Below are 25436 nucleotides of genomic sequence, written 5' to 3'. Positions count from 1 at the left end.
TTGAGGCGTATCATGGATGAGGACTCAGCAGATAGGAAATGCTAAACTTCACATTTGCTTATTCGTTGTCTGTGAGTCCCTGTGCTGCTCTGTGGCTAAAGCCTCTCCAAGATCGCTGAGGTCAGGACAGCGAGGGGCCACCCTGCTCAGTGAGCCAAGCCTGGTGGGGGAGTGTTAAGTGGGGGGCTAAGACTATCCCGGTGCTGGGGGTTTTCTAGTTGTGAGGGCAGTGTGGGGGGGGGGGGACGGGAGTGGGGGGGAAAGCAGGCAGAAAACAGTTCTTAGGGCCTGTCTTCCAGGTCAGTGACCCATCCCCTCAGCAGCCCCCAGGGGAATCGAAATATTGTGAAGAGTAACGTTTTTGACCTTCAGGACTCGTCGGCCCTGGATCATGTTAGAGCAGCGGCGCCCAGTAGCAACAGAACACGAATCTCACATGTCATGTTAGATTTCCTTTAGCCACGTTGGAAAGTAAACAGAAACAGGTGAAATTCATCTTAATCGTATATTTTATTTAACCTGATGTATCCAAAATGGAACCATTTCACAGTGTAATCACTGTAAGACTTATGAATGGGATATTTTACATTTTTTTCCTCTTTTTTTTTTTTTAAATGTTTTACTATTTTTGAGACTTCGAGAGACAGCACAAGCAGGGGAGGGGCAGAGAGAGAGGGAGACACAGAGTCTGAAGCAGGTTCCAGGCTCTCAGCTGTCAGTACAGAGCCCGACGTGGGGCTGGAACTCACGAACTACGAGATCATGACCTGAGCCAAAGTTGGATGCTTAACCGACTGAGCCACCCACGCGCCCCTCCTTCTTCTTTTTTTTTTTTTTAATTTAAAATTTATTTATATTTGAGACAGAGCAAGAGAGAGAGAGAGGCATGCACGACAGGGGAGGAGCAGAGAGAGAGAATCCCAAGCAAGGCTAGGAGCACCCAGCCCAGAGCCCAGTGTGGGGCTTGAACTCATGAACTGTGAGATCGTGATCTGAGCCGAAATCATGAGTCAGATGCTCAACTGTGACTGAGCCACCCAGGCGCCCACCCCTCTTCTAAATCTTCCTTCTAAGTTTTCAAAATCTGTTGTGTGTTGGACACAGCACATCAGTTTGGGTTCACAACCTCAGGTGCTCAGTTAACCACACATGGCCAGAGACTACCTGTTAGGGCTGCCCAGTGTTAGAGTCACTTGGGGGTGTCTTTAAAATGTCAGTATGAAAGTGCTGGCTAAGCCCCAGGTATTGGCCTTTTTCTTTTTCTTTTTTCAAAGTCCCCTAACCAGGAATTCTTTAGAGTCTCCTTTTTTTTTTTAATTAAAAAAAAAATTTTTTTTAATGTTTATCCATGTTTGAGAGTGAGACAGAGCGTGAGTTGGGGAGGGGCAGAGAGAGACCAACAGACAGACACAGAATCTGAAGCAGTCTCCAGGCTCTGGGCTGTCAGCACAGAGCCCGATGTGGGGCTGGAACCCACGAACCATGAAATCATGGCCTGAGCGGAAGTCGGATGCTTAACCGGCTGAGCCACCCAGGCTCCCAGAATCTCCTTCTTTAGAATCTCCACTTGAGTTGGAGTTTGAGGGCTGTTCCCAAATATGCAACATTGTTTCCGACTCCCATACTGCACAAGTTGGTCTCTCTGCCCTGACTTCCTGTCCTACGTGCGCCCATCACCCCTCTGTGGAGTTTCCTCTGACTGGCAGGCACTTAAGCACATACACTTTCGTGTCTTTTTTTATTCCTTATGAACACTGTGGTATTTAAAATTTTTTTTTAATGTTTATTTATTTTTGAGAGAAAGAGTGCAAGTGGGGGAAGGGCAGAGAGTGTGGGAGACAGAATCCGAAGCAGGCTCCAGGCTCTGCGCTATCAGCGCAGAGCCTGATGTGGGGCTTGAACCCACAAGCTGGGAGATCATGACCTGAGCCTAAGTTGGGCACTTAACCGACCAAGCCACCCAGGTGCCCCTCTTTTTTTTTTTTTTTTTTTTTAAAGTTTATTTATTTATTTTTAGAGAGAGAGAGGGAGGCGCAGAGAGAGAGAATCCCAAGCAGGCTCCATACTGTCAGCGCAGAGCCTGTAGCGGGGCTTGAACTCACGAGCCAGGAGACCATGACCTGAGCCAAAACCAAGAGGCAGACACTTAACCGACTGAGCCACCCAGGCGCCCCTAAACACTGTGGTATTCTAACACTCTCTAAGTCACTAACCCCTTTTTGGGCCTCATTTAAATGTTTACCAAAAAAATGTCCCCTGGCCTCTGAATTTGGGAAGGAGTCTAAACCATGTGGGGGACAGCCAGGACTCTCCCATTTCGGTCCCCCCACCGTCGTGGGGGGCATGAGGTGCCCACATGTGGGCACAGGGCCTGGCATCTGGTGCAGACAGATTGAATGGCTGAAGAACGGAGGTGAGCCAAGGCATTCTGAAAAGGAGGGAAAGAGACAGGCACACAGCCCACCTAGGGTGCTGCCCCCTCGCCAGAGTCCCGAGTCAGCTGGGGTGGGTCATGGGTGGTGAGCTATGCCCTTCCTGCCACGTGCACAGCTGTCTCACACCAACATGCCCTCCCCTTGGTGATGCTCGGGTAGGCAGCTGACTTCCTGACTCCCTGGGCTGCCAGAATCCTCCAGAATCTCCCTGTGCTCTCGGGGTGTCATGTGACCTGTTGGTCCAAGTTGAGGTGGGGATGGGGCTGCTGGTCCTTCCCTTTCCCCTTCCTCTTATTGATGGCCATTTGTCCCCGTGGCACGTTGGTGAGGACCATTGACTGTGTGGCTTATGCCTGGTGCCCTGAGGTGTGCCACAGGGAGGCAAAGACCACCCGTGTCCTCTCCTGGAGCTTTTGTCTCCGTGCAGGAGGTGGGAGAAGTGCGAGGAGGACAGGTGTGCTTTGGCAGAGCGGTTCAGAGCAGGACTTCCCTGCAGAATGGAGATAGAATCCTGCACGCGTCCCAGAGCGGCTGGGGGCACTGGGGACTTCACAGTGCAGGACTGCCTGGTGCAGAGGAAATGCCGTGTGGTAGCGGTTTTGCTGTAGAGAAAAGCAGAAATAAAATCCAGTGTCCCTGTAGGGTTCTGTCCCTGGGCCCCTAGTGTAGCCGTCTGTAAAGGGGGAGCGAGGGCTGTTGGGAAGAGAGGCCGATCTGTTGCAGGGGTGGGCGGACACGGGAAGGTGGGGAACAGCCTCTTCCTGGGAGAATGAGCCTGCAAGTGCCCACACTCCAGAAGCACTTCCCCTTCTCCGGGAGGAGGCCCCGAGGTTGGGGGGAGCCAGCACCTTGCCCCCAGGCCAGCATCCCAGCCTGCCCCAGGCCGGACCCATTTGTGAATGAAACCCAACTGGGCACTGGTTTGCTCAGTCCCACGGCTGCGGTGGAAACTCGGGAGTCGGAGCTGGTTTGGCCGAGGGTCAGGGAAACCCAGTCTGTTAACCTGAGACACTTGGCGCAAAGAGTGGAGATGCCTTTGCCAGCCGGGCTGCGCTGCTGGCCTTCCTCCTCCCTTGATCTCAGGGCGGACTCAAATATGCCCTCGTTGATGAAGCCGTCAGCCGCTTAACCCCCCTGCACAAGCCTTGCTATGCTCCCCCGGTTCTCCTGACCTAAACGCCGTCTCCCTGTCTCCCTGTCTCCCTGTCCCCCTGTCCCCCTGTCCCCCTGTCCGTGGCTGCTGTGAGGGTGGGCGTGCGTTCCGGTCCACGGGAGCAGGGATCGCATTGCTTTCCCCTCTGAGCCCCTGAGTACTACCTGCTGAACCCCGAGATCCTCAAGCAGGACCTGTTGGCTCCTCCTCCATCCTAGCGCTGAGGAGACACGCTTGCTGTGTGTGGCTGAACCGAGGCCACGGGGCCAGCAGGTCTCCCTTCTTTGATGCTGTCACTTGGTGAGACCTAAGCCACCCAAGGCACCCACCACAGGGAAGGACTGAGCCCGTGGAGAAAAGTTGAGTCCAGGCAGGATTGTGTTTCCTCTGGTTGAAATAAACACACTCCTCAAACTGTAGTGGGTTCGCCTGCCAGGGGGTGGTGACTCAGCCCCCTGGCTTGTGGGACAGACAGGTCTGTGGAGTGATATCACCAGGGCCCGAGGAAGGAAGCCGCCCAGGCTGGCTCCCTGTCCATTCAGAAGCAGCCTACGGAGGCGGGACTCGAGCCTACGTCATCCTCCTCTTTGCCTGTCACCTGCAGGGCCCCGGGGAGAAGTGGCGTTGGTCCAGCTGCCACTTGTTAGCTGCGTCCCAGTGACAGGGAAGCTCCCGCCGGCCGTCAGGAGGGGTAGGTGTCAACAGGGCCCTGCAGTTTCATAAACTGGGTGATCACAGGGCCAGGACCGAGCGGGGACTGGGGCATGTGAATGACGAGAGATGCCAGTTGAGCGGTTGAAGGAATCAGGGTAGGACAGTGTTGCGTCACTGACTTCCCATCTGCCAGAATTAGCAAGCTGCCGGGCGCCTCCCTGCTCTGCATGTGACCACATCCCAGCGCCGCCCCAGCTGCAGAAATCCTGTGTTTGCGTGCGGCAGTGGCCTTTGAGATGGCCTTTGAGAAGGCAAACGCTTTTGAATGAGGTCTCGAGGTCTTGCTGTCCTTCAAACAACTCTTCGGAGAGCAAGCCACCTCTCTGCCTGTCTCCGTGCCTTGGCTCTTTGAAGGACGTTTTTGTGCCCCACTGAGTGCCTCTGTGAAGTGTCGTGATAACGGCACAAGGAGGCTTGAGTCTGATTCATTTCAGGACCGATTTTAAGAATAGAAATTGTTTTATAGTTGCTTTTACTACTTAACTAGAGGTTAAATTATTAGCTGGAGAAAGACACTCACTCGCTGCCTTGAATTTAACCAGAAAGTACATGTGAAAGAGCTTTTGTTCATTCAAGTGTTCACTCTGACTCATCCAATAAAGATTTATTGACCGCCAGGCACGGGTTTGGGGACTGGAGATACAGCAGGGAGCGGGACTCACAGAGTCCCTTGTGCCGTGGACATCTGTTTGGGGGTCAGAGGTAAAAGCTGAGACTAAGTGGTAAACAAGACGGTTTCGGGTAATAAATGTCCTCGGGGAAGTAAATGGGAGGCTGCTCTCCGGAGAGGATGGTTGGGGAAGATCCTCCGGGAAGAAGCATTTTAGTGGAGAGCTGGGTGAGGGGAGATGCGCCTGGAGGCTGGGACCTGGTTGGCCCTGTGAGGAAGAAAAGGGGGAAGTGTGTGGCTGCGACAAAGCAAGGTGTTCCGACAGGCTTTGTGCATGTTTGCATCCTAGAAGACCCAGGGGTTTTCATTCCCGCTTCCCAGATGGGGAAGCCTCTGTCTGGAAAGGGAAAGTTTCCGAAGCGAAGGCTCCCCAGTGAGATGGGATGATGTGAGTGTGTGTGTGGGCCGGGGTGCGGCAGCATCACCGGTGGGGCCGGTGAGAAGACCTGTCTTTGTCCCCAGGCGCGGGGTCTCCTGGCGAAGGGGTCTTTAGGATGCCTGACCTCACAGGGGACAGCCAGGGCTGTGTCCTCTGCAGCCCCTTAGCCCCTTGCTGAGCGAGGGCTGGGGGTTTGCAGAACAGGGTAACTGGGGGCGCCTGGGTGGCTCAGTCGGTTGAGTGTCCGACTTCGGCTCAGGTCACGATCTCACTGTTTGTGAGTTCCAGCCCTGCATCCGGCTCTGTGCTGACAGCTCGGAGCCTGGAGCCTGCTTCGGGTTCTGCGTCTCCCTCCCTCTCTGCCCCTCCTCTGCTCATGCTGTCTCTCTCTCTCAAAAAATAAATAATAAAAAAAAATTTTTAAACAATCATAGCGTAACTGACGTTGGTGAATGTCGGGCTGAGGAGCTGTGGCTCTGTGAGCTGCCCACACTCTTGCTCTGTCCTCAGTGACTCTCCTCCCCACTACCCTCCTTGGCTGTGTGGCTCTCCCCAAACTTCCCGGGGTCCCCTTTGCTCTTTGTGAAGCCCCACAGCTGATGGGGGCAGGGACTGGGTCGCTGTGAGCAGCTACTGAGTGGGGTTTCCAGGTTTGGTCCTCTGGCTTCGCTGACCACATCTACGCCTCAAGGCCCTGCTTCCGTCTGGAGTCCACGCCAGGTACCGAGCCTCTCAGGTACCACCTGCTGTGGCTCCGGTCCTGGCCTGGCCACCTCGAGGGTTTCCTCTTTCCCGAACCAGCACCTGCTGGGATGTTTCCTGGTGCGTGTCCCTGCCAGTTGCTCATCCAGGGACGGCCGCCATTGGCCGCTCTCTCCGGCCTGGTCCTTGGATTGCGTCCCCAGGCTTCGCTTGTCCTGGCTGCAGGACAGAAGTTGCCCTGGGAGGGAGCCAGAGTAAGCGGAGATGAAGGTCAGAGCCCAGAGTCAGATGCCCTTGCTCACAGGAGTGGGGAGCCATGGGGGCCCGTGAGCTTCTCGGTGCCGCTCCGATGCTTGAACGAATCCCTGATCCAGAGTGTGTGTTCTGACTGGGAGTCGGGCCAGGTCCTCCCTGAGCGGTAGTGGCCAGGGGGTGCAGGGTCCCTGTGGCGGGACAAAGAAGGACGTCTGTTGACGCACTGCTTCCTTGGCTCAGCCTCCCTCCTCCAGGACCCAGTGGTGGAGTGGTGGCCGAGAGGACAGTTTCCAGAGCCGGGCAGCCTGGGTCTAGTCCTGCAGATTCTCTCTCCGTGTGAATGGGGGAGGGAGGGTTGTGTGAGGGTCAAGTCAATATGCAAAGCACTTAGAACAGTGCCTGGCAGGGCAAAAGCACTTGGTCAACGTTTCATTATTGTGACCTTGGGCAAGTGATTACGTTCTTTAAGCCTCGATTTTCCTCATCTGCCTCCTCCTAGGTTACTTAGGAGATTAAATGAGGTAATACTGGTAAAGTGCTCAGCACGCAGCTTGGCCCATGGCCGAACTTGATAAAAATCATTTTATTGTTAAGTTAGCCTAGTTTGCTGTCGTTGTGGCATGAAATACACCTTTTACCAGCTTCCCGGTGAAAGCGATTTTGCTTCTGTCTCCAGAGCATGCCGGAGCCTTCCCATCCCTTAGCCTGTACCCGCCTTGTACCCGCCTCTGCCCCTCGGAAGGTCCAGCCGCTCACCATCCAAACACTGGGTGGAGCAAGTGGAGGGTTGCAGGCGAGGTGGCTGCCCAGGGCCTCGAGTGTGGACTTGTTGGCTTTTTCCAGCACAGAAAGGGCAGCAGTGGCCTGAATGCCCGTAAAACCGTTTGCTGTCTCCTGCTCCCCGGTCTAAGAAACCTGTCTCTGCAGACCGTCCAGCTCCCACCAAAGTCCCCCTGAGCATTTCTGGGGTCTCACGGCTGCCCCGGAACTCCCCACTCTTGTTCTTGTCCTGATTTCCTGCAGTGGGAGAACCACTCCCTGGCCCCCCCATCCCAACCACTGAAAGGTCAAGGGAACTGTTCCCTCTTTTCCCCGGGAGTCAGATAAGCAGACAGATCCCCAGACAGTCACCACCTGTCCTCCCTCCCACCCCAGGACCCTTCTCTCCAGCTCTGGGTTTTCCACCCAGGCATCGGGGCCTCTGATCAATCCATTCCACTCCAAGCTGTTTCTCTCCATGGCAATTGATCCCGCCAGCCGTGAGGGATTAAATTTGCTGTTGTCAGAGCTGCCGGGGTAGTTCTGGCCTAGGTGTCTGTACCAGGGCCAGAAGAAGCCTATTTTTCAGGCCGGCAGGCTGGAGAGAACCCACATGGCAGTGCTGGGTTCCCCTCTGAGTTTCCCCCCAGCCACCTGGCAGGCTATTGTGAGGATACCCCGCTGTGTGGAGCCGCCTTGAGACTGTAAACCCTAGAAGCTGAGCTGTGTCGCAGTCGCCCCGCATAGGTTCCAACGCTACGGAGAAGAACCCTGAAGTTCTTCCCACCCCTGCAGCCCACTCAGGACCGGCCAGGGAGGCAGACGGGGTCCCCGGAGCCTGACATCCCCTCCCGGGACGAGGCTTGGCTGCTGTGCCTGGTGGGAAAAGCGAGGCCCTGTGAAGTGTGCACAGACTCCCTCTGTGTGAACACTGTGCCTCCTTGTGAGGCTTCCCGACCCACACATCTGCTGCCCTGCACACAACGGGGCCGTGTTCCCACCCCGGGAGGGACCCTGCTCCTGCCGCCAGCACTTGGGAGGGCGGGTGGGGGGAGAGAAGGAGCCTGATGCCCAGATCCTGCCGTGTACCCAAGACACCACATCTCCCCGGGGCTCCCGCTTTGGGAGATCTTCCATGCGCCGGCCACCATCTAGGGGCTGGGGGTAGCCGGAGAGGCAGAAACACTTCCCTCATGGCGTTCACCTTCAGATAATAGACAAATAAGGAAGACATCCTTGTCAGGGGTGCTGAGTAGCTGAGTACATGGAAGAGCGTTAATCAGGGGAGACACATAGGGTGGCAGCAGGAATGGGACTGGTGAGCAGAGACCCAAAAGGGGTGGTGGTGGGGGTGGTCTTTCGAGGGGTCCAGTGCCCAGCAGTGAGCGGGTGCTCAGTATACATTTGGACCATCGGTGAAGTACAGGCTGTGTCGAGTGACCCGGGGGACGACTGGGAGGCGGGACTGCCTCACCCTGGCGCCCCACCTTGGCTCAGCCATGCACTGCTGGCTCCTGCTGCGTACGGCTTCCTCCCTGCCTCCTCCCTGCTCGGAGGAAAGGGCTGCCCGCCCCACCACTCCCCTCCCTTGCTGGGCCCTAGCCAGCCTGTCCCTTTAGGGCGCGTCTCTGCCTCTGCTCTCCAGCTGCAGACCCCAGGAGGAGAAAGCACTGGCCTTCAGGAGGGAGAGCAGTTACTGTGGGCGCCCCTTCAGCTTGCTCTGACTTGGGGTTGCGTCTCTGCATCCACAGCCTCCTCCTGGGCCTGTTCAGCATGTGTCGCTTCGGCTCTGCTTTTGCCCCGAATCTTCCGGATCAGGCTAGACCAGGTGGCAGTCGTCAGAAGAGCCAGCTCAGGTGTCAGGGCAGCTGGGGGATGGAGTTACACACCCCCAGAGACCGGACACTCCCGGCTTATGAGCTGGCAGCTGCGTGCTGCTGGGGGAGGTGTGGCCCCACGCCCTTGCCCTGTGCACGGCCACCCCTGCCTGCCCCTTCCCAGCTCTGTGCCCGTATGGGAGGGAGGAGCCTGGGACGCTGTATGGCAGAGTCGCTAAGGACACAACAGGCAGCCGGACCTGGCTTTGTCCTTAGTAGCTGTACAGAGAGGACACCTAACCTCTCTATACTTCCGTTTTCTCATCAGGAAGATGGGCTCATGCCCACTTCCTAAGGCTGTTGCTGGAGGTGTCGCCTGTTCCCCGAACAGTGTAATCACCCAGGAGACGGCAGTTGGTGATCATCAGTGTCGCCACCACTGTGGTGGACAGAGTTCTGCCTGGGTGGGGTGTGGTGGTTATGTGGGGCCGGGCTCGACTTCTCTCCCGGCGGCTGCTCAGTGATGCTTGTTGAACAAAGCCAGGCCCTGAGGCCTCAGGGAGGCTGTGCTGGCGGAGGTTGGGCACACAGATGGCCAAGGGAGCCTTCCAGGTCTGGCTCGCCGCAGCTTTGGGAATAAGAGAAGCCAGAGCCTGTCTGGGTTTCCGTTGGGACCCAGGGATGGGACACCAGGAGAGTGGCCCCTGAGGGGCCTGGTGTGGGGTCGGCACTCCTGCGTCCCGTGAGTGGGGTCACAGTGGGGTCACAGTGGGCTCGGAGGGGGGGGGGGGGGGGGGGGCGGGGGCTGGGCCGGTTTCAGGAGCTGCGTGCCTGATGGGAGAGGCCTGCCTCTGCTCCTGTGGGGTTGCTTTTCTTACCGACAGAGGAAATCTCACAGCCTTGCCAAGTAGGCCCAAAGTCGGTTCGTGGTGGACGTGTGCAGGGGTGAACCGCCTCCTGGCCAGGCTGGGCAGTTATGCTGTGAGGATGCTGGAGGTGGATGGCGTGGCGGCCTCTAGGCTAAGAGGAAAGCAAGTGTCGGGGCTGCCCTGTGGGGCTCCCTCTGCCCCGTCCCCTCCCCACTCCTGTCTGAGTCAGGCCACCACACAAACGTGTCCTATTGACAAGGCCTTGACCTGCCAGCATGGGTCCCGGGCTGCAGGGTGAGGGCACATGGCAGCCCCAACCCTTGCTCAGCCATTGCAGATCCTGCATGGCCTGGGGGGCAGGCTGCCGTGAGCCCTGGGGAAGGACCAGTGGTGGACGGAAGGATCGCGTCTGTAGGTTTGCCGGGCACCTGCCTGTCGCTCCCACCAGGGGACACAGGCGGCTCTTCTCCGGCCACAAACATTGTTGTCCCCAGCTCAGTGCTGGGCAGCTGGACAGAGGCCTGTAGAACCTGCCTGCAGGTAGAGGAATAAAACATCCCCTCGAGGAAAGCTGGGACCGGCGTTAAGTGCTGGGGCCCTTTGCTGAGGGAGCAGTCCCATCCAGGAGGCCTCGGGCTGTGGAGGCTCTGACCTAAGGGGGAGGAGACAGGACCCCAGCAGGTGGACATGGGTGAGGACCTCTGCCCACAAGTGACATGGCTGCTTGCTCAGTGCCCGAGTGGCAGCAGCAGGTATGCTGAGCGGATCCCCCCACTTCCCACCGCCCCCAGTAGGGGCCACGGTCACCATCTGCTTCAGTGAGGGTAGGCACCGAGTCAGGACTTGTCCCCATCCAGGAGGGAGGCGGCCCGCGTGGCAGACGGGCCACAGGACCTGGGTTTGTCCCGTGTTTCCGTGTAGTGGCCGTGTGGCCTTGCCCCCACAGTAATGTGGGTGGGGGGTGACACACGTGTCTTCACGAGGGCTCAGGAGGGATAGGGCGGAGGATGCCACGTTGTTGCAAGTGGCTGCTCCCGCTGGGGCCCAGGGGGCCTCCCCTTCTGGGGTGAGCTAAGCACACACAGGTGTCTGCCCAGAGGTGGGGTCCTGCAGCTACCAGCCAGCCTCTGTCCTTATATCCTAGCCCCTAGAAGGCTCCCAGGGGCTTTTCGGCATCGGGTATTAACTCATTTTGAGCTGTATGAGTCAAGTAAAAGAAAAGTCTTCAGATCTCTCTCCACCTTCCTTTGGCTGACGGGAAGAATCCATCCTGTGTCTCTGGAGAAGTCTGCCTGGTGAGTTTCTGAACTCTGCCTCCTCTGTTCCCTCCCAGGCCATCAGCATCAGCAAAGCCATCAACACCCAGGAGGCCCCCGTGAAGGAGAAGCATGCCCGGCGTATCCTTCCCTTCCCTGCTTCGGGCAGGCCGGCCGCTGTCCCTCTTGGTCTCTGGGGGGAGGCAGGGAGAGTGAGAGGAGGGTGTGGGCCTGCCCTGCGTCATCTCTGACTGGGGACTTGGTGGGAAGTGAATTGGGGGGCGGGGAACAGTGCAGGTGGCTGGCCACCAGAGCTTTGTCAAGCGTGCCCTCGACAAGACAGAGGCCCGAGGAGGCGCATGCTCGTGTGGCCCCGGGCCAGCCGGGTCTCCTGCCTTGCTCTGCTGCTTTTACATTCTCAGTCCCATCTGGGCAACACCATCTATAGTCTTGGGCTGTCGGTCCCGGTTAAATCTGTGAGGACTGACCTTGGCAGAAAACCATCGCTTTCGGCGAACTCCTGCAGACGTGGTGGGAGAGGGGTGTCGGGAGAAGGTGCTGGGTGGCTGTGGGTGAGGGGCCAGCCTTCTCCCTGCGTCACTCAGCTGCACTCGCTGAGCACCCCAGCCTTCCCTACACTTGAGTCTCTGCCTCTTGCACTTGGCCTTGACCCTGGTAGGCATCATTCTGGGCACTCACCATGAGAAGGGGGCCTTCACCTTCTGGTCCTACGCCATTGGTCTGCCCCTTCCCAGCAGCTCTATCCTCAGCTGGAAGTTCTGCCACGTGCTCCACAAGGTCCTCCGAGACGGGCACCCGAATGTGAGTCGCCACTCTCCACTGGTGCTGACAGGGGCGGGGCTCTCGGGCCCTCCGCCTGCTGCTGCCTGAGCAGGCCAGCACCCCAGGGAGGCAGAGCAGTGTCCCTGTCCCCACCCCTCTCTGCCCTCGGCGTGCCAGCCAGCATGGGCGGTGCATACGCTGGGACCCCGCTCGCGTGAGTCCGGGTTCTTCATACCTCCCCTCCACCCCCCCCCCCCCCCCCCCCCACCGCTGCCACTGCAGGTGCTACATGACTGCCAACGCCATCGGAGCAACATTCGGGAGATTGGAGATCTGTGGGTAAGTGCAGGGAGCAAGCATGGCGGCCTTAGCACCTTGCGGAGGGAATCGTCCAGAAAGCCCAGCCACGGTCCCGCTTGGCGTCCTGACCCCCAGCTCGTGGGGCCGAGTGAATGGGAGCTCCCTGCAGATGGGTGTCTTTTCCCTCCTTTCCCTCAGAGTAGAAGTCACAATGTTATCTGGGGAGACATTGGGGGCAGACGGACGTCAGTAAATGAAACCTCAGCCTTGCTTTTAAGGTCTTGTCTGGGAAGCTCCAAACGCATAACTAACGGGCCCCCTAGCTCCAGAAACTCAGCAGCCCTGTGGTCCCTGTGAGCTGGGGAATGTGGCGACACCTCAGTCTGAGTGTCTGACTGGCAGTTACAGCCAATGTGAGGGGTACGGACTCCTTGCCCGCCACCACCCCCCCCCCCCCCCCCCGCCCCGACTGGGGCTGCTTTAGAATCTCAGGATTGGAAACTGGGTTCAAAAAACTTCCAGAAGATTCTTATCCATAATAAAGTTTGGAAGCCCCAAAAGCTTGTATTCTAGATCTACTCTAAGACCTCAGGGAATATGGGGGTGGGGACAGGACCTCTGGCCTTATTTGTCACCTGGGAGTACTGCTGGGACCTCATGGGGTAGGCCGGGGTCAGGGCAGGCCTCGGAGCTGGGCTGTAGAGGGAGGCCCTGCTGGCGTAGACACGAGCTGCTGTGTCTCACAGATGTCCCTTGAAGTCAAGAAAATAGTGCCCGTGGTGGTGTTTGCGGACACAGGCCCAGTTGGCGTGCTCGCAGGGGCCACGGTGTTTGGAGGTGACCGGGGAGGCAGCTGGGAGGATGTGTACACGGACCCGGCAGAATGTGCCTCCTCGGCTGCCACCAGCATTTTAATGAAGCGTCCCAACTCTGAGCTGGCCTGTTGCCCTGGACAAAGAGCCTTCTTCTCGCAAGAGTTTCTTTGGCAAGGAGGACTAGGAGTAAAATTAAAAAAACAACAACAACAACAAAGAGCCGTAGACAAAGCGTAGGGCTGGCGGAGGCCCTTAGGAGGGATGCGTTGGCGGCCTCTGGAGGGCTGAGCGGTATTTGCGCGTGAACGTCTGTCCGTGTGGCCGTGGGGGAGGGACGCTCAGCTGGCGTCCTGCACCTTCCCACCTCTGCTGTCTCGTTGGCCCCAAAGCGTGAACAGGTCCTGTAGGATTTGTGGGCATGTTCCTGGGGCGGGAGACCCTCATCCCAGCGCTCCTTTCTCCACAGGGACATTTGCATGACCGCTACGGACAGCTGGTGAATGTTTATACCAAACTCTTGCTGACCAAAATCTCCTTCCACCTCAAGGTAGTTTCCTCGGGCGTCGTGGGGCTGGGGGTGGAGGACCCTGGGCTTTTCTCTCTGTGATATCCTGGGAAGCCGGGTGGTGGCATCTACTGTGTCCCAACCTTGACCTGAGGGGAAACCAGAGGTGCCCAGGGTGCCCTGAGAGTCAGGGCAACTCGAGACGTTTTCCTCTAATGCCGGGGGGAGTGTCTGCTTTGCCCTTGGCTCCAGGCAGCCTCTTGCCCTGGTTGGACGTCCCCTCCTCCCTGTCCCCCATCTGTCCCGTCACCTGCAGCCCCCTCAGCCAGTGCCCGGGGCAGATAGAGGCATCCCCAGCATCTCCTCCTTTCCTCAGAAGCTAGAACCCGTTCTGGGCCGGGGCCAGCATGGGCCTCAGCTGAGTGGGGGTGTCCTCTCCACAGCACCCCCAGTTTCCTGCGGGCCTGGAAGTGACGGACGAAGTGTTGGAGAAAACTGCTGGGACCGACGTCAACAACATGTGAGTCCCTCAGGACAGTGTGGCTGCCTGGCGCCACCTCGTTTCTCCCTCAGTTTCCCCGGTGGCTCCCTCAGCGTTCCACACTCTGGGTCCATGAGGCCAGGTGCTCATCAGCGGCTGGCTGGGGCAGAGGGTCCCGTTCCCAGGAAATGAGCCTGAAGTTCAAGGGCTGGGGTTTGTTTGGAATCTGGCCTCTTTGGCTGAAAGATGGCTGTCCGGCACAGAGGCTCTTGGATGAACCGTGTTCCCTCTTCCCGCCTGGGGGGCGGGTCTCGTGCGGTGAGTCCCCTGCCCCTCCGCTCAGCCCTCCGCCTTCCCCTTGTAGCTTCCAGCTCACCGTGGAGATGTTTGATTACATGGACTGTGAGCTGAGGCTTTCTGAATCAGGTAAGCCAAGCAAGGAGGAGGCCCGGCCCCCCTGGGTCCTGCGTGGTTCCTCAGGGCCCAGAGCCGGATGAGAAGTTAGCCCCACCAGCTTATTCTGCCCCCGGTGTCCGTGCCCCTGCTAGGAGGGGGTGAGGGGGCCTCCAGGTGCCCCCAGGACATGGGGAGAGGTGTCCACTGCTCCTGCAGGGCGCCAGGCCTCAGAGGTGTCCAGGCAGCGGCGCCCCCTCCTGACTCGGCTCCCCCTGCGTCGGGCATCTGCAGAGCCCTCCCAGGAGAGAGTTGGTTTGGGTCATCTTGCGTGTTTCCTGCTGTAAAAGGCCTGTGAGTCATGGACCTCACAGCCCAGGGACCCAGCAGCTACTGGACAGGAAATCTCAGAGGGCTCGCGCTCTCGGGGCCGCAGAGGGGATTGTTCTGGGCGGCAGCTTCAGGATGTCTTGTTGGGTGACTCAGTGCTCTTTGTAGGAGAACGAATAGCAAATGCCTTTTTAAGGGAAAATCGGGATTTGAGAGAGGTGGGTCTGGGCAGCCTCCTGGCACTCCTGGATCTGGACTCTGAGCTGTACCCAGAGGAGCCCAGACCCCACTGGGGAGCGTGGCCGCCGGCCTGTGACTGGCAGGGACGAGGCGTGCTTCTCACAGCGGCCCCCACGAGGGAAGATAGAGAAAACCCACAGTTGGGCTCCCCGCCCCTTGAACACTCACCTCTTGATGAAGCACAAAGAAGGGGCAGCCTAGCGGTCCGCAGGCCGGCGTCTCCCTGGAGAACCATCCTGAATGCCCCTCAGTGGAGAAATGGTTTTGCCTCGTATCAAACCCCAAATAGTATTTTATGTGTGTTTCAGTTTTTATAGGAAGACGTACTTGATGTGACACGTAATTGAATGTTAAGATTTAGAGGGTGAAGGACCATGCTTAGCTGCGTCTTGCTCCTCCTGGGCTTGGAGGTTTGCAAACGGTCCCACCCTAGGCCAGGTGAGGACAGGGCCCCAGGGCTCGTCCTGGCATCTGTGTCGTGCATGGGCCACCCTGGCGTGCGGTCTGCCCGTTGTCATTTCTCTCTGTGCCCTAGATAAGAGGCCGGCTATGGTGGGGGCAGCCTCGTGTTTGTCCCTGGCCCTCCTACTTGGCTGATCTCACGAAAGGCTTGATTGTCAGGGACAGGGGAGATTGACCCTGGGTGCACGTGAGGTTTTGGGGTCACTTGGGGCTTTCAGAACCAGGTCCCGATCTGGCTGCCTTGTGGCTCTCATCACAGTTGTAAGATGAGGCACTTGGCTACACGGCTTTGAGCCTCCTTCTTCCCTCGAAGACTGAGGATGAGCTCGAGGCCCACGGGTACAGGACCTTCGAAGTCACCCTATCCCTCCAGCCCCTCATTCCGGGTGCACTGCGTGGTGGCTCTTGGAAACCCTTGCTGAGCTGACCTGTATTCTCTTTGCCCCGACCCTGCTGTTGCCCTAGTTTATGAGGGCTCTCGGGTCCATCTGGGGCAGCCAAAGCACAGGGGCTCCTGTCCTAGCAGTTTGGAGCATGTTTGTGTCCGAGGACCTGGGACAGAGTTGTCCTGGCCTGGCTAGAACCAGCAAGGCAGGTCCCCAGGCCGCTGCCTCCCAGGGTTGCTCTGCCGATGCCCCGAGATGAGGGCGTGGGGCCCACCCTCTGCACTGTTCTCACGAGCCTGTCACCGAGGCCACATCCCAGCTTCCCATGCGCATGCTGCTCCCTCCACCTCTGTTTGCAGTTTTCCGGCAGCTCAACACAGCCATCGCTGTGTCCCAGATGTCCTCGGGCCAGTGCCGCCTGGCTCCCCTCATCCAGGTCATCCAGGACTGCAGCCACCTCTACCATTACACAGTCAAGCTCATGTTCAAGCTGCACGCCTGTAAGTCCCCCCGGCCCCCTGCCGCCCTGCCTCGGGCCCCTTGAGGTTCAGCCGGAGCCACAGAGGGCTGTGTTTAGGTGGCTTACGTTGACAGATATTGGCTGTATCAGAAATGAAGATCAAGACATTTAAAAAAGTTATTTTTTAAAAAATGTTTATTTTTGAGAGGTGGGGGGAGGGGGAGAGACAGAAAATCCCAAGCAGGCTCTGTCCACGCTGTCTGCACAGAGCCCGATGTGGGGCTCAAACCCATGAACCGCAAGATCATGACCTGAGCTGAAGACGGACGCTTAACCGACTGCGCCACCCAGGCGCCCGTAAAAAATACTTCTCCGTTAAACGTGACGTAGTACACTAGCCTTAACATAACCACCACAGTTGTGGTGGAAAAGCACTGTTCTCCAACACAGGGGTCTAGTGAGAAGAGGGGTGTGGTTTTACACGTTTGCAGTTCTCTGAAATCCCTGGTTTTGAAGGAGGGATTGCCCTCTGAGGGCAGCCCACTGGGGCGCCTCGTATCCCGCAGGCTGGCGTGACACATCCAAAGAGGCGCACGTCACTTGCTCCCCGTTCACAGAGGGTTTGGCCCCGGTCGACCCTCTGAAGAGGTCTTGGTCCCCACGCCCCACCCTGAGAACCAGGGGCCTGGGGTGAATGAGCTGTTGCAATGCTATCAGCCCAAGCTGGAGTCCAGGAGCGATTTCACAGCGCCCCCTACAGGCATGCGCCGATCAGGCTTGCTGTGGTCAAGATGCTGACTTTGGAGTGCCCACCCCCCCACCCCTTCTCAGAGTCGAGAGCCACACCCCTGTAGGGGTCTCCCCTCACCTCACAACCCCTCACCTCACTCTCCCAGTTGGTGGGGGGCCTGGCCAGGCAGCAGGTGGTCTCCCCTCTACGATGGTTTCCAGAATGTGGTGGAGCAGAGTGGGAACGGGAGGGAGGGAAGGTTAAGTCTTTGCAAGTCACAGAGCAGGGGGCAGAGGGGAAGTCCTGTCCAACATCCCTGCCCTCAGGTCTCCCAGCTGACACCCTGCAAGGCCACAGGGACCGGTTCCACGAGCAGTTTCACAGGTATGGCCCGGGCAGGGAGGAGGCTCTGCGGCCTGGTGAGCTGGGCTTCCTGTCCAGGTCCGGCCCCTCTGTGACCTCCCCTCATCTGCCTCTGCAGCCTCAGAAATTTCTTCCGGAGAGCCTCTGACATGCTCTACTTTAAGCGGCTCATCCAGATCCCCCGGCTGCCTGAGGTACCTGTCATATTCCCCAGGCTGCCCCTGGGCTGCAGCCTTGTTCCTACTCTGGGCGCGTGGGGGACCCTGGGTGCCTGCTGGGGCCCCACTTGGGCGCTGGGGACGACTGAGAGGGTCTTCCCCCGGGGCCGTGAGCAGCTCCCACTCATTGCCCCTCCCCCAGGGACCTCCCAACTTCCTGCGGGCCTCAGCGCTGGCCGAGCACATCAAGCCTGTGGTGGTGATCCCCGAGGAGGCCCCTGAGGACGAGGAGCCCGAGAACCTCATTGAGATCAGCACGGGGCCCCCAGCTGGGGAGCCAGCGGTGAGGTTCCCCCTTTTGGTCGGGTGTCCTTCTGCCCGAGCCCTCCCCTGGCCTGCAGGGCCCGGGGGCGTGGCCCTGGGTCACCGTGCTTGTGTGGCAGGTGGTGGCCGACCTCTTTGAGCAGACGTTCGGACCCCCCAATGGCTCCTTGAAGGATGACAGGTGAGGCGAGGTGAGGGCCGGGGGCCGCCTGTGGCGGGGACTGCGCGGTGGTCGGGACTGACCTTGAAGGCCACCTGTCCCCAGGGACGTGCAGATCGAGACCCTGAAGAGAGAGGTGGAGACGCTCCGCGCAGAGCTGGAGAAGATCAGGCTGGAGGTGAGGGCGGGGTCGTGGGGCCGGGCTGTGTGGCGCACCCCCACCGACGCACACGCGCGCGGGGTCCCCACACCACCGTCCTCGGGCCGCACAGGCCCAGCGCTACGTCTCGCAGCTGAAGGGCCAGGTGAACGCGCTGGAGGCCGAGCTGGAGGAGCAGCGGAAGCAGAAGCAGAAGGCGCTGGTGGACAACGAGCAGCTGCGCCACGAGCTGACCCAGCTGCAGGCCGCCCAGCGGGAAGGCGAGCGGAACCAGGGCCTGCGCGAGGAGGCCGAGAGTGCGTGAGCGGCGCGGGGCCGGGGCGGGGGGCGGCCGGCGGGCGGGCGGGCGGGCGGGCAGCTGGGGACCACCGCCTCCCCTGCCCCCCGCAGAGAGGGCCAGCGCCACCGAGGCGCGCTACCAGAAGCTCAAGGAGAAGCACAGCGAGCTCATCAGCACACACGCCGAGCTGCTCAGGAAGGTAGGTGGAGGCACGGGCGGGCGTGACGGGCGGACGCCGAGTGGGGCCCCCTGGCGGTGGCGGAGCATGAGCCTGTGCCTCACCTGCGCAGAACGCGGACACGGCCAAGCAGCTGACGGTGACCCAGCAGAGCCAGGAGGAGGTGGCGCGGGTGAAGGAGCAGCTGGCCTTCCAGATGGAGCAAGAGAGACGGGAGTCCGAGCTGAAGGTGCGTCCCGGGCGTGCGCGGGCCCCCGTGGTCCCGACTCTGGTGTCACTTCCCCCACCTCCACCCTGCCCGCCGTGACACGCTGTCCTGTCCCAGCTGGAGGAGCAGACTGACCTGCTGGAGAAGCTCAAGAGGGAGCTGGAGGCCAAGGCGGGAGAGCTGGTGCGCACGCGGGAGGCCCTGAGCCGCACGGAGCAGGTATGGCCGCTGCATGTGGGGTGGCCTCCGGGAGCCGGCCGGGCAGGAGTTAGGGTCCTCTTTCCCCGTGAGCGGGGCCATGCCCGGATGCCAGTAGCTTGGTTCAGTCCTGGGGTGCAGCTCTGACCCAGGGGACACGGGAAGGGGGCCCTGGCCTGCGGGAAGTTCTCTAAGGGGAGATTAAGGAGAACGTGGCTCTCGGGGGTGGTCCGTGAACCTGGGTGGGGACGGGGTGCGGGCAAGGCCACCCTGCTCACGTGCCGGGTGTTTGCAGAGCGGCTCGGAGCTGAGCTCCAGGCTGGACGCACTGAGCGCAGAGAAGGCCGAGCTGAGCAGTGCGGTGCAGCGACAGGAGGCGGACCTGCTGGCGGCCCAGGGCCTGGTGCGGGAGAAGGAGGCGGCGTTGAGCCAGGAGCAGCAGCGCGGCTCTCGGGAGACGGCTGAGCTGCAGAGGCAGCTGGCGGACAAGGTGACGCCCCGGCTCCCCCCTCCCCCACCACAGCAACAGCTGCGTCGAGACCCGGCCTGCTTCCCGATCGACCGAAGGGTTGCGCGTCCGCCCTGTACTTCCAGAATATTTTTACTACTCCAAAAAGAAACTCTTCACCCACGAAGGAGTTAATCGCCACGCCCCTCTGACAGCCCCAGCCCCTGGCAACCTCTCCCCTCTGGATCGACCTATTGCAGACATTGCAGGTGGATGGGACCTCACGATAGGACTGGTTTCTCTCACCGAGCAGTGTTGGCCGGGTTCATCCAAGTGTCGTGGCCCAGTAGTGGCCCCCGGCCAGAAGGCATTGCGTGTACTTGTTCATCAGTTGGTGGGTGTTTTCACTTTGGCAGTTGGGGGTAACGCCGTGAACCAGAGCGGCTGTGCCCTTTCTGTTCCCGCCAGGAACGTATGCAGTTGTCCGTTTCTGGGGAACCTTTTTTTTTTTTTTTTTTTAAGTTTATTTTGAGAAAAAAGCGAACCGGCCGGGGTGGAGGGGCAGAGAAACAGAGGACAGAGGGTCTGAGGCAGGCTCTCTGGGGCTCGAACTCACGAACTGTGAGATCACGACCTGAGCCAAAGTCAGACAAACACTTAACCGCTGCCCCAATTTCCCTACAACCTTAACAGCACTTGTTACTGTCTGTGGTCGTTTTAGCCACCCTAGCAGGTGTGAGATGGTATCTCATTGTGGTTTTTTTGTCTCGCGTTTCCCTAAGGGTTTATGGTGTTGAATGTCTTTTGTGTGTGTTCATTGCCTTTTGTGTATTTGGGGAGAAACGTTTGTTCAGATCTTTCGTCTGCTTTTTAACTTGGTTGTCTTTTGTTTTTTGGAGATAGGGTGGGGGAGGGGCAGAGGAGGGTGGACAGAGGATCCAAAGCAGGCTCTTTGCTGACAGCAGAGAGCCCAACGCGGAGCTCGAATTCACGAACTGTTGAGATCGTGACCTGAGCCAAAGTTGGACGCTCAACTGACTGAGCCGCCCAGGCGCCCCATCGGTTGTCATTATTGCCAAGCTCCCTGCGGGCTCGTGATGGAGCCGTCCAAGCAGGGGGTCGGTGCGGGGCCTCTCCTCAGACCTCCCTCCCCAGCGAGGGTCCCAGCTGACCGCCTGCCTGGCTGCCACGGCGCTGACCCCCGGTCGGGATGTCCAAGCCGCCTCTCCCCTTACCCCCAGGAGTCTCAGGAGCAGGAACTGCGGCGTAGGCTTGTGGACGAGCAGTTTGCAGTGCTCCGGGCCACTGCCACCGAGGCCCAGCGCATCCTGCAGGACGCCGTGGCCAAGCTGGATGACCCCCTGCACCTGCGCTGCACCAGCTCGCCGGGTAGGGCCTTTCCTTCCCTGCCCGGTGGGGTGCTCAGCCCGCCCCGAGAGGAGGGGTGGAATGTGATGAGGCCTCAGGCAGGCTCCGCCCCTGACCGCCTCTCCCTGTGCCCACAGACTACTTGGTGAGCAGGGCCCAGGCAGCCCTGGACGCCGTGAGCGCCCTGGAGAAGGGCCATGCCCAGTACCTGGTGTCCGGGTCAGGTGAGCACGGCGGCGGGGTGCCCATTCCGCCGGCCATGGCTGCCTCCTGCCACTGGGGAGCTTCCCAGAGCCGTGCCCCCTGCACACGCCCACCGGGAGCCCATTCCTGCCTGCCGGGGAGCCTGGGATCACCCAGACCTAGCTTTGTTCCTGGCTTGGCTGCTGTCTAGCCGCTTGACGTGGTGTAGGCTCTTCTTCCCCGTGACCTTCCTCTTCTCCGCCCCCACCTCCCATCCCCCGAGCCTGCTTCTTCTCCGGGCCCTGGTGCCCGTTAGCCTTGTGGGCAGAGGACGTGAGCAGCCTGCCCGGCCTCGCCCTGTGGCAGTGGCGTGAGGGTTCCGTTTCTCCTTCCCCCACAGACGCCTCTGTGCTGGTGGCAGCCCTGACCCACTTCTCCCACGTGGCCGCAGACACCATCGTCAACGGCGGTGCCACCTCCCACCTGGCACCCACCGACCCTGCCGACCGTAAGTGGGCCCCGGGCTTGACTCCCACCTGGGACCCGTGTGGACCCAGGGAAGGCGGGGGCCTACACACCGGACCCGGCGCGGGGGCATCTTCCGGGGCTCCCGGGTGCCGGCCCCTGACGGACCTCTCCCCGCCCAGGCCTGATCGACACGTGCCGGGAGTGCGGGGCCCGGGCTCTGGAGCTCGTGGGGCAGCTGCAGCAGCAGCAGACCCTGCAGCAGGCCCAGCCCGGCCTGGTGCGGACCCCGCTGCGGGGCATCCTTCAGCTGGGCCAGGTGAGGTGTGCGGCCGTGGCGCCGGGTGGGGGTCCGTAGGGGTGAGGACGCTGGGGTGAGGCTCCGGGCCCCAACTTCCCCGCGCCCGCCTTTACTTCGGGCCGAACCGGTGCTCATTTGTGGCGCTGGCAGCTGGAGGACACGGGGCAGGGACAGAGCGCCGCTCCAGCCTCTCCCAGGCTCCCCGGGGTTGCTGGGACTCCAGTCCGCCCTGCCTGACTCCTAGATGCCTCTTCCCCAGGAGCTGAAGCCCAAGAGCCTGGACGTGCGTCAGGAGGAGCTCGGGGCCGTGGTGGACAAGGAGATGGCGGCCACGTCCGCGGCCATCGAAGACGCCGTGCGGAGGATCGAGGTGAGGCCTGGGGTGCGGGGGCTCCTCTGGTTTCTGCAGGAGCCCCGGGGGCTGCGCTGGGCTGAGTGCAGGCTCTGCCCGCCTCTGCGCTCCCGTGCACGGGGCGGACGGCTCCGTGGCCGTTTGGGGGGCGGGGGGCTGGTCCGGCACCGCATCCCCCTTCCTCTCACACCGCCCTCTCAGCCCGCTGACCTCTGTCACTGGCTGTAGGACATGATGAACCAGGCCCGCCATGCCAGCTCCGGGGTGAAGCTAGAGGTGAACGAGAGGTGAGCCCCACTTCACCACTCCCGAGCCCCCCAGACCCCGGGGTGTTCTGTCCTGCCTGCCTAGCTCTCCACAAGGGACCGGGAACAAGTGCAGCCCGGCCTGCTGAACAGCCGTGTCGGGCCCCGTGGTGGTCCACGCGGAGGGCAGGCTCTCCAGGGTCACGCTGTAGATTCCTCTCTCTCTCTTTCTCTCTCTCTCCCGCCCCTGCCCCTGCCCCTGCACCTCCCTGCTTGCCTCAGGATCCTCAATTCGTGCACAGACCTGATGAAGGTGAGTGGCTGACTGCGACCCCAGGGTGGGCTGCGTGCCTGGGAAGACCACCCCAAGAATGACATGTGTTTTGGGTATTGGCAGGCCATCCGGCTCTTGGTGACGACGTCCACCAGCCTGCAGAAGGAAATCGTGGAGGGCGGCAGGGTGAGCGGGCCTGATTCCCTAAGGGGGCGTGGTGAGCTCAGAGCCCTCCGGATCACTCCACCCTGGGCTTCAGCTGACCTCAGGGCTCCTTCAGGCACGAGCTTCCCGAAGCGTGCAGTGATCCGACACCCTCCCCCCACCCAGTGATGCGCACGGTGCGCCCGGGGTTCACGCCTGAATCCCGCCGCGGCCCAGGGACGTACCCTCGTGGCTGAGGTGAAGGCAGAGGGTCCCCGTGTGGGGCTCCGTTTCCACCTGCACCGTCACTGACTGGTCCCCCTCGCCCTGCCTTGCTCTCCTGTTGTCGCTAGGGGGCAGCCACGCAGCAGGAATTTTATGCCAAGAACTCCAGGTGGACCGAAGGCCTCATCTCCGCCTCCAAGGCCGTGGGCTGGGGAGCCACGCAGCTGGTGTATGTCGCCCCAGGTGGGGGGCGGCAGGGTGTTCGGTGCTCAGGGTCTGGGGAGGGAGCGTGGAGGCGGCCCGGGGTCCCGAGGGTCGGAGACCCACGCCCCACCCGGCTCTGCCCGCAGGGAGTCGGCTGACAGGGTGGTGCTCCACACGGGCAAGTACGAAGAGCTCATCGTCTGTTCGCACGAGATCGCAGCCAGCACGGCCCAGCTGGTGGCGGCCTCCAAGGTGAGGCTTCACGCGCAGCGGCCTCTCAGGTCTGGGCTGTGGCAGACGGGCCCCACGTGCTAGGGGTGAGGCTGACCTGCCCCCGCGCCCCCCCCAGGTGAAGGCAGACAAACACAGCCCGCACCTGAGCCGCCTGCAGGAGTGCTCCCGCACCGTCAATGAGATGGCCGCCAACGTGGTGGCCTCCACCAGATCAGGCCAGGAGCAGATCGAAGAAAGAGGTGAGCCCGGGCCCTGGCCGCAGCCGGGGTGGGGGCGGGCGCAGAGGCACTAACCCTGTCCCGTTCTGGCCACAGACACCATGGACTTCTCCGGCCTGTCCCTCATCAAGCTGAAGAAGCAGGAGATGGAGACCCAGGTGGGTGCCTGCGGCTGGCCTCCGTGCCTCCCGCTCCTCCTCGAGGGCCCAGCTCTGGGAGGGCGGCAGGGTGGGCCACACGGCCGTGCTGAGCGGGCACGTGGGGCTGCAGGTTCGTGTCCTGGAGCTGGAGAAGACGCTGGAGGCGGAGCGTATGCGGCTGGGGGAGCTGCGGAAGCAGCACTACGTGCTGGCTGGCGGCGTGGGGACACTGAGCGAGGAGGAGCCCAGCCGACCCAGTGCTGCCCCCCGTGGTGGGACCTCCAGGAAGCCACCCCTAGCCCAGAAGCCCAGTGTGGCAGCCCGGCAGGACCAGCAGGTGCTGAGCGTCGGCACTGGGGCAGGGAGGGGCCCCGGGGGTGCCGTCCCCGTCTCTGCTCCCCAGTCTGCGGGACTCGGGGCAGAAATGCTGCTTCAGCAACACGGGGAGGATGGTGGGGGTGGGAAGGCTACAGGGGGCCGAGGGGAGGTAGGGTGTGTGGGGGCCCAGCCACGTTCGCTGAGCCCCTCAACTCTGACTCCTGCAGCTGGACAAGAAGGATGGCATCTACCCGGCTCAGCTCGTGAACTACTAGGCTCCCGAGGCGGCCAGCAGGCAGGCCTGGGCCTTGGGTGGCCGCCCATCTCGGCTGCGGAGCCTCCACGGGGTGTGGTCCCCCACCCCACGGACCGGATCGGTGTCCCCGAGGTCCCCAGCCCTCGCTGAACCCAAAGGATCAGGGGCTGGTTCTCCATCTGCAACAGGCACTCGTGAGCGCAGCCAGGATCTAGCAGGCCCGAGCCACAACGTCTTCAGGAAACACATGGAACATTTGTAATATTCTGAGTTCAAGCTTTCCTTCGTGAGTTTGTATTCACCCTGAGATGCAGGGCCCCAGGAGAGGGACTTTGGGTAGGACCTTCCCTGCCTTTTGAACTCAAGGTCTGAGGTTAGCGATGAACGGTCAGTCCATGCTGGCTGTTGGGGACATAGGCAAGATGTGGTAGCTACTTGTAGCTTTCGGGCACTGAGTCCATGGCGATGGGGCTGGGGTGGCCTCAAGCAAAGCAGACTGCTCCGGAGCGGCCTAGCATTGCCCTTTCTCCTTGGGCCTCGCTCCAAGGCATCGGGGACGGGAGTGTGGAGGACAGGACCTTTGGGGAGATGAGGGCCCGGCGGGCACAGGTGCTGTGCGGTCACTCCGGGAGTTTGTTCCGCCGGAATCTATGGTGACCCTCCTGTGTCCTGTCCTTCATGACCCTGATCTGGCTGCTCCTGCCCTGGAGGCCCCGTTCTGCCTGTTCCCCTTTGCCGCCCCCACCTCCCCCCTGCCTCCTTCCCTCCCCTCATGAGGTGACGGCCAGACCTCTCGAAGGCCTCCCCAGCTCAGCCACAAAAAGCCAGGAACTAGGACGCCTGCCTGCCGTCCTCCAGATCAAGGGCACCTTTGTGCCCGGCAGCCTGGCCGCAGCCCCGCTCCACCGTGGGCCTGCCCTGCCCCCACTGGGAGGAGGCTTTGCAAGAACGTGTGTTCCTTGGGCCCCCGCCCCGGGAGTGCTTGGGAGGAAAGGACCGGCAGCTCCCCCCGCCCGCAGGGTGCTCCGGTACCAGCCACGGTCTGGACATGAGCACAAGGAACCAGCTCTTCTGCTTTGCCTTTAGTCTTTCCTTGTGTTGAAGAGTCAGCCTGGCAATAAAATGCACTTGGACTGTC

The 25436-nt window shown here is 60.7% G+C and overlaps 1 protein-coding gene across 2 annotated transcripts in view; it reads left to right on the top strand.

Moving 5' to 3' along the window:
• Positions 1-25436, top strand: part of HIP1R (huntingtin interacting protein 1 related) — a 29139-nt gene extending 3703 nt beyond the window's left edge. The window contains exons 2-32 of one of the 2 annotated variants that reach the window (XM_023241355.2): positions 11087-11150; positions 11689-11831; positions 12075-12131; positions 13374-13454; positions 13856-13932; positions 14258-14319; positions 16064-16204; positions 17221-17278; positions 17376-17451; positions 17618-17758; positions 17859-17920; positions 18005-18077; positions 18172-18355; positions 18450-18538; positions 18630-18746; positions 18843-18944; positions 19219-19413; positions 20613-20760; positions 20877-20963; positions 21323-21430; positions 21570-21706; positions 21948-22058; positions 22269-22327; positions 22568-22598; positions 22683-22745; positions 23057-23157; positions 23279-23384; positions 23482-23605; positions 23681-23742; positions 23855-24061; positions 24270-25436. In XM_023241355.2, the coding sequence (XP_023097123.1) occupies positions 11087-11150; positions 11689-11831; positions 12075-12131; positions 13374-13454; positions 13856-13932; positions 14258-14319; positions 16064-16204; positions 17221-17278; positions 17376-17451; positions 17618-17758; positions 17859-17920; positions 18005-18077; positions 18172-18355; positions 18450-18538; positions 18630-18746; positions 18843-18944; positions 19219-19413; positions 20613-20760; positions 20877-20963; positions 21323-21430; positions 21570-21706; positions 21948-22058; positions 22269-22327; positions 22568-22598; positions 22683-22745; positions 23057-23157; positions 23279-23384; positions 23482-23605; positions 23681-23742; positions 23855-24061; positions 24270-24317 (3114 nt within the window). In that variant the 3' untranslated portion in view covers positions 24318-25436. Of the gene's footprint in view, positions 1-11086; positions 11151-11688; positions 11832-12074; positions 12132-13373; positions 13455-13855; positions 13933-14257; positions 14320-16063; positions 16205-17220; positions 17279-17375; positions 17452-17617; positions 17759-17858; positions 17921-18004; positions 18078-18171; positions 18356-18449; positions 18539-18629; positions 18747-18842; positions 18945-19218; positions 19414-20612; positions 20761-20876; positions 20964-21322; positions 21431-21569; positions 21707-21947; positions 22059-22268; positions 22328-22567; positions 22599-22682; positions 22746-23056; positions 23172-23278; positions 23385-23481; positions 23606-23680; positions 23743-23854; positions 24062-24269 lie in introns of those variants that run through there. The other variant, XR_006587609.1, reaches the window with a different exon arrangement.

Source organism: Felis catus, chromosome D3 (genome assembly GCF_018350175.1).
Source record: "Felis catus isolate Fca126 chromosome D3, F.catus_Fca126_mat1.0, whole genome shotgun sequence".
NCBI classification, from domain to species: domain Eukaryota; kingdom Metazoa; phylum Chordata; class Mammalia; order Carnivora; family Felidae; genus Felis; species Felis catus.
The sequence above is the reverse complement of the archived record's forward strand: the minus strand, read 5'-3'. Positions and strand labels throughout refer to the sequence as shown.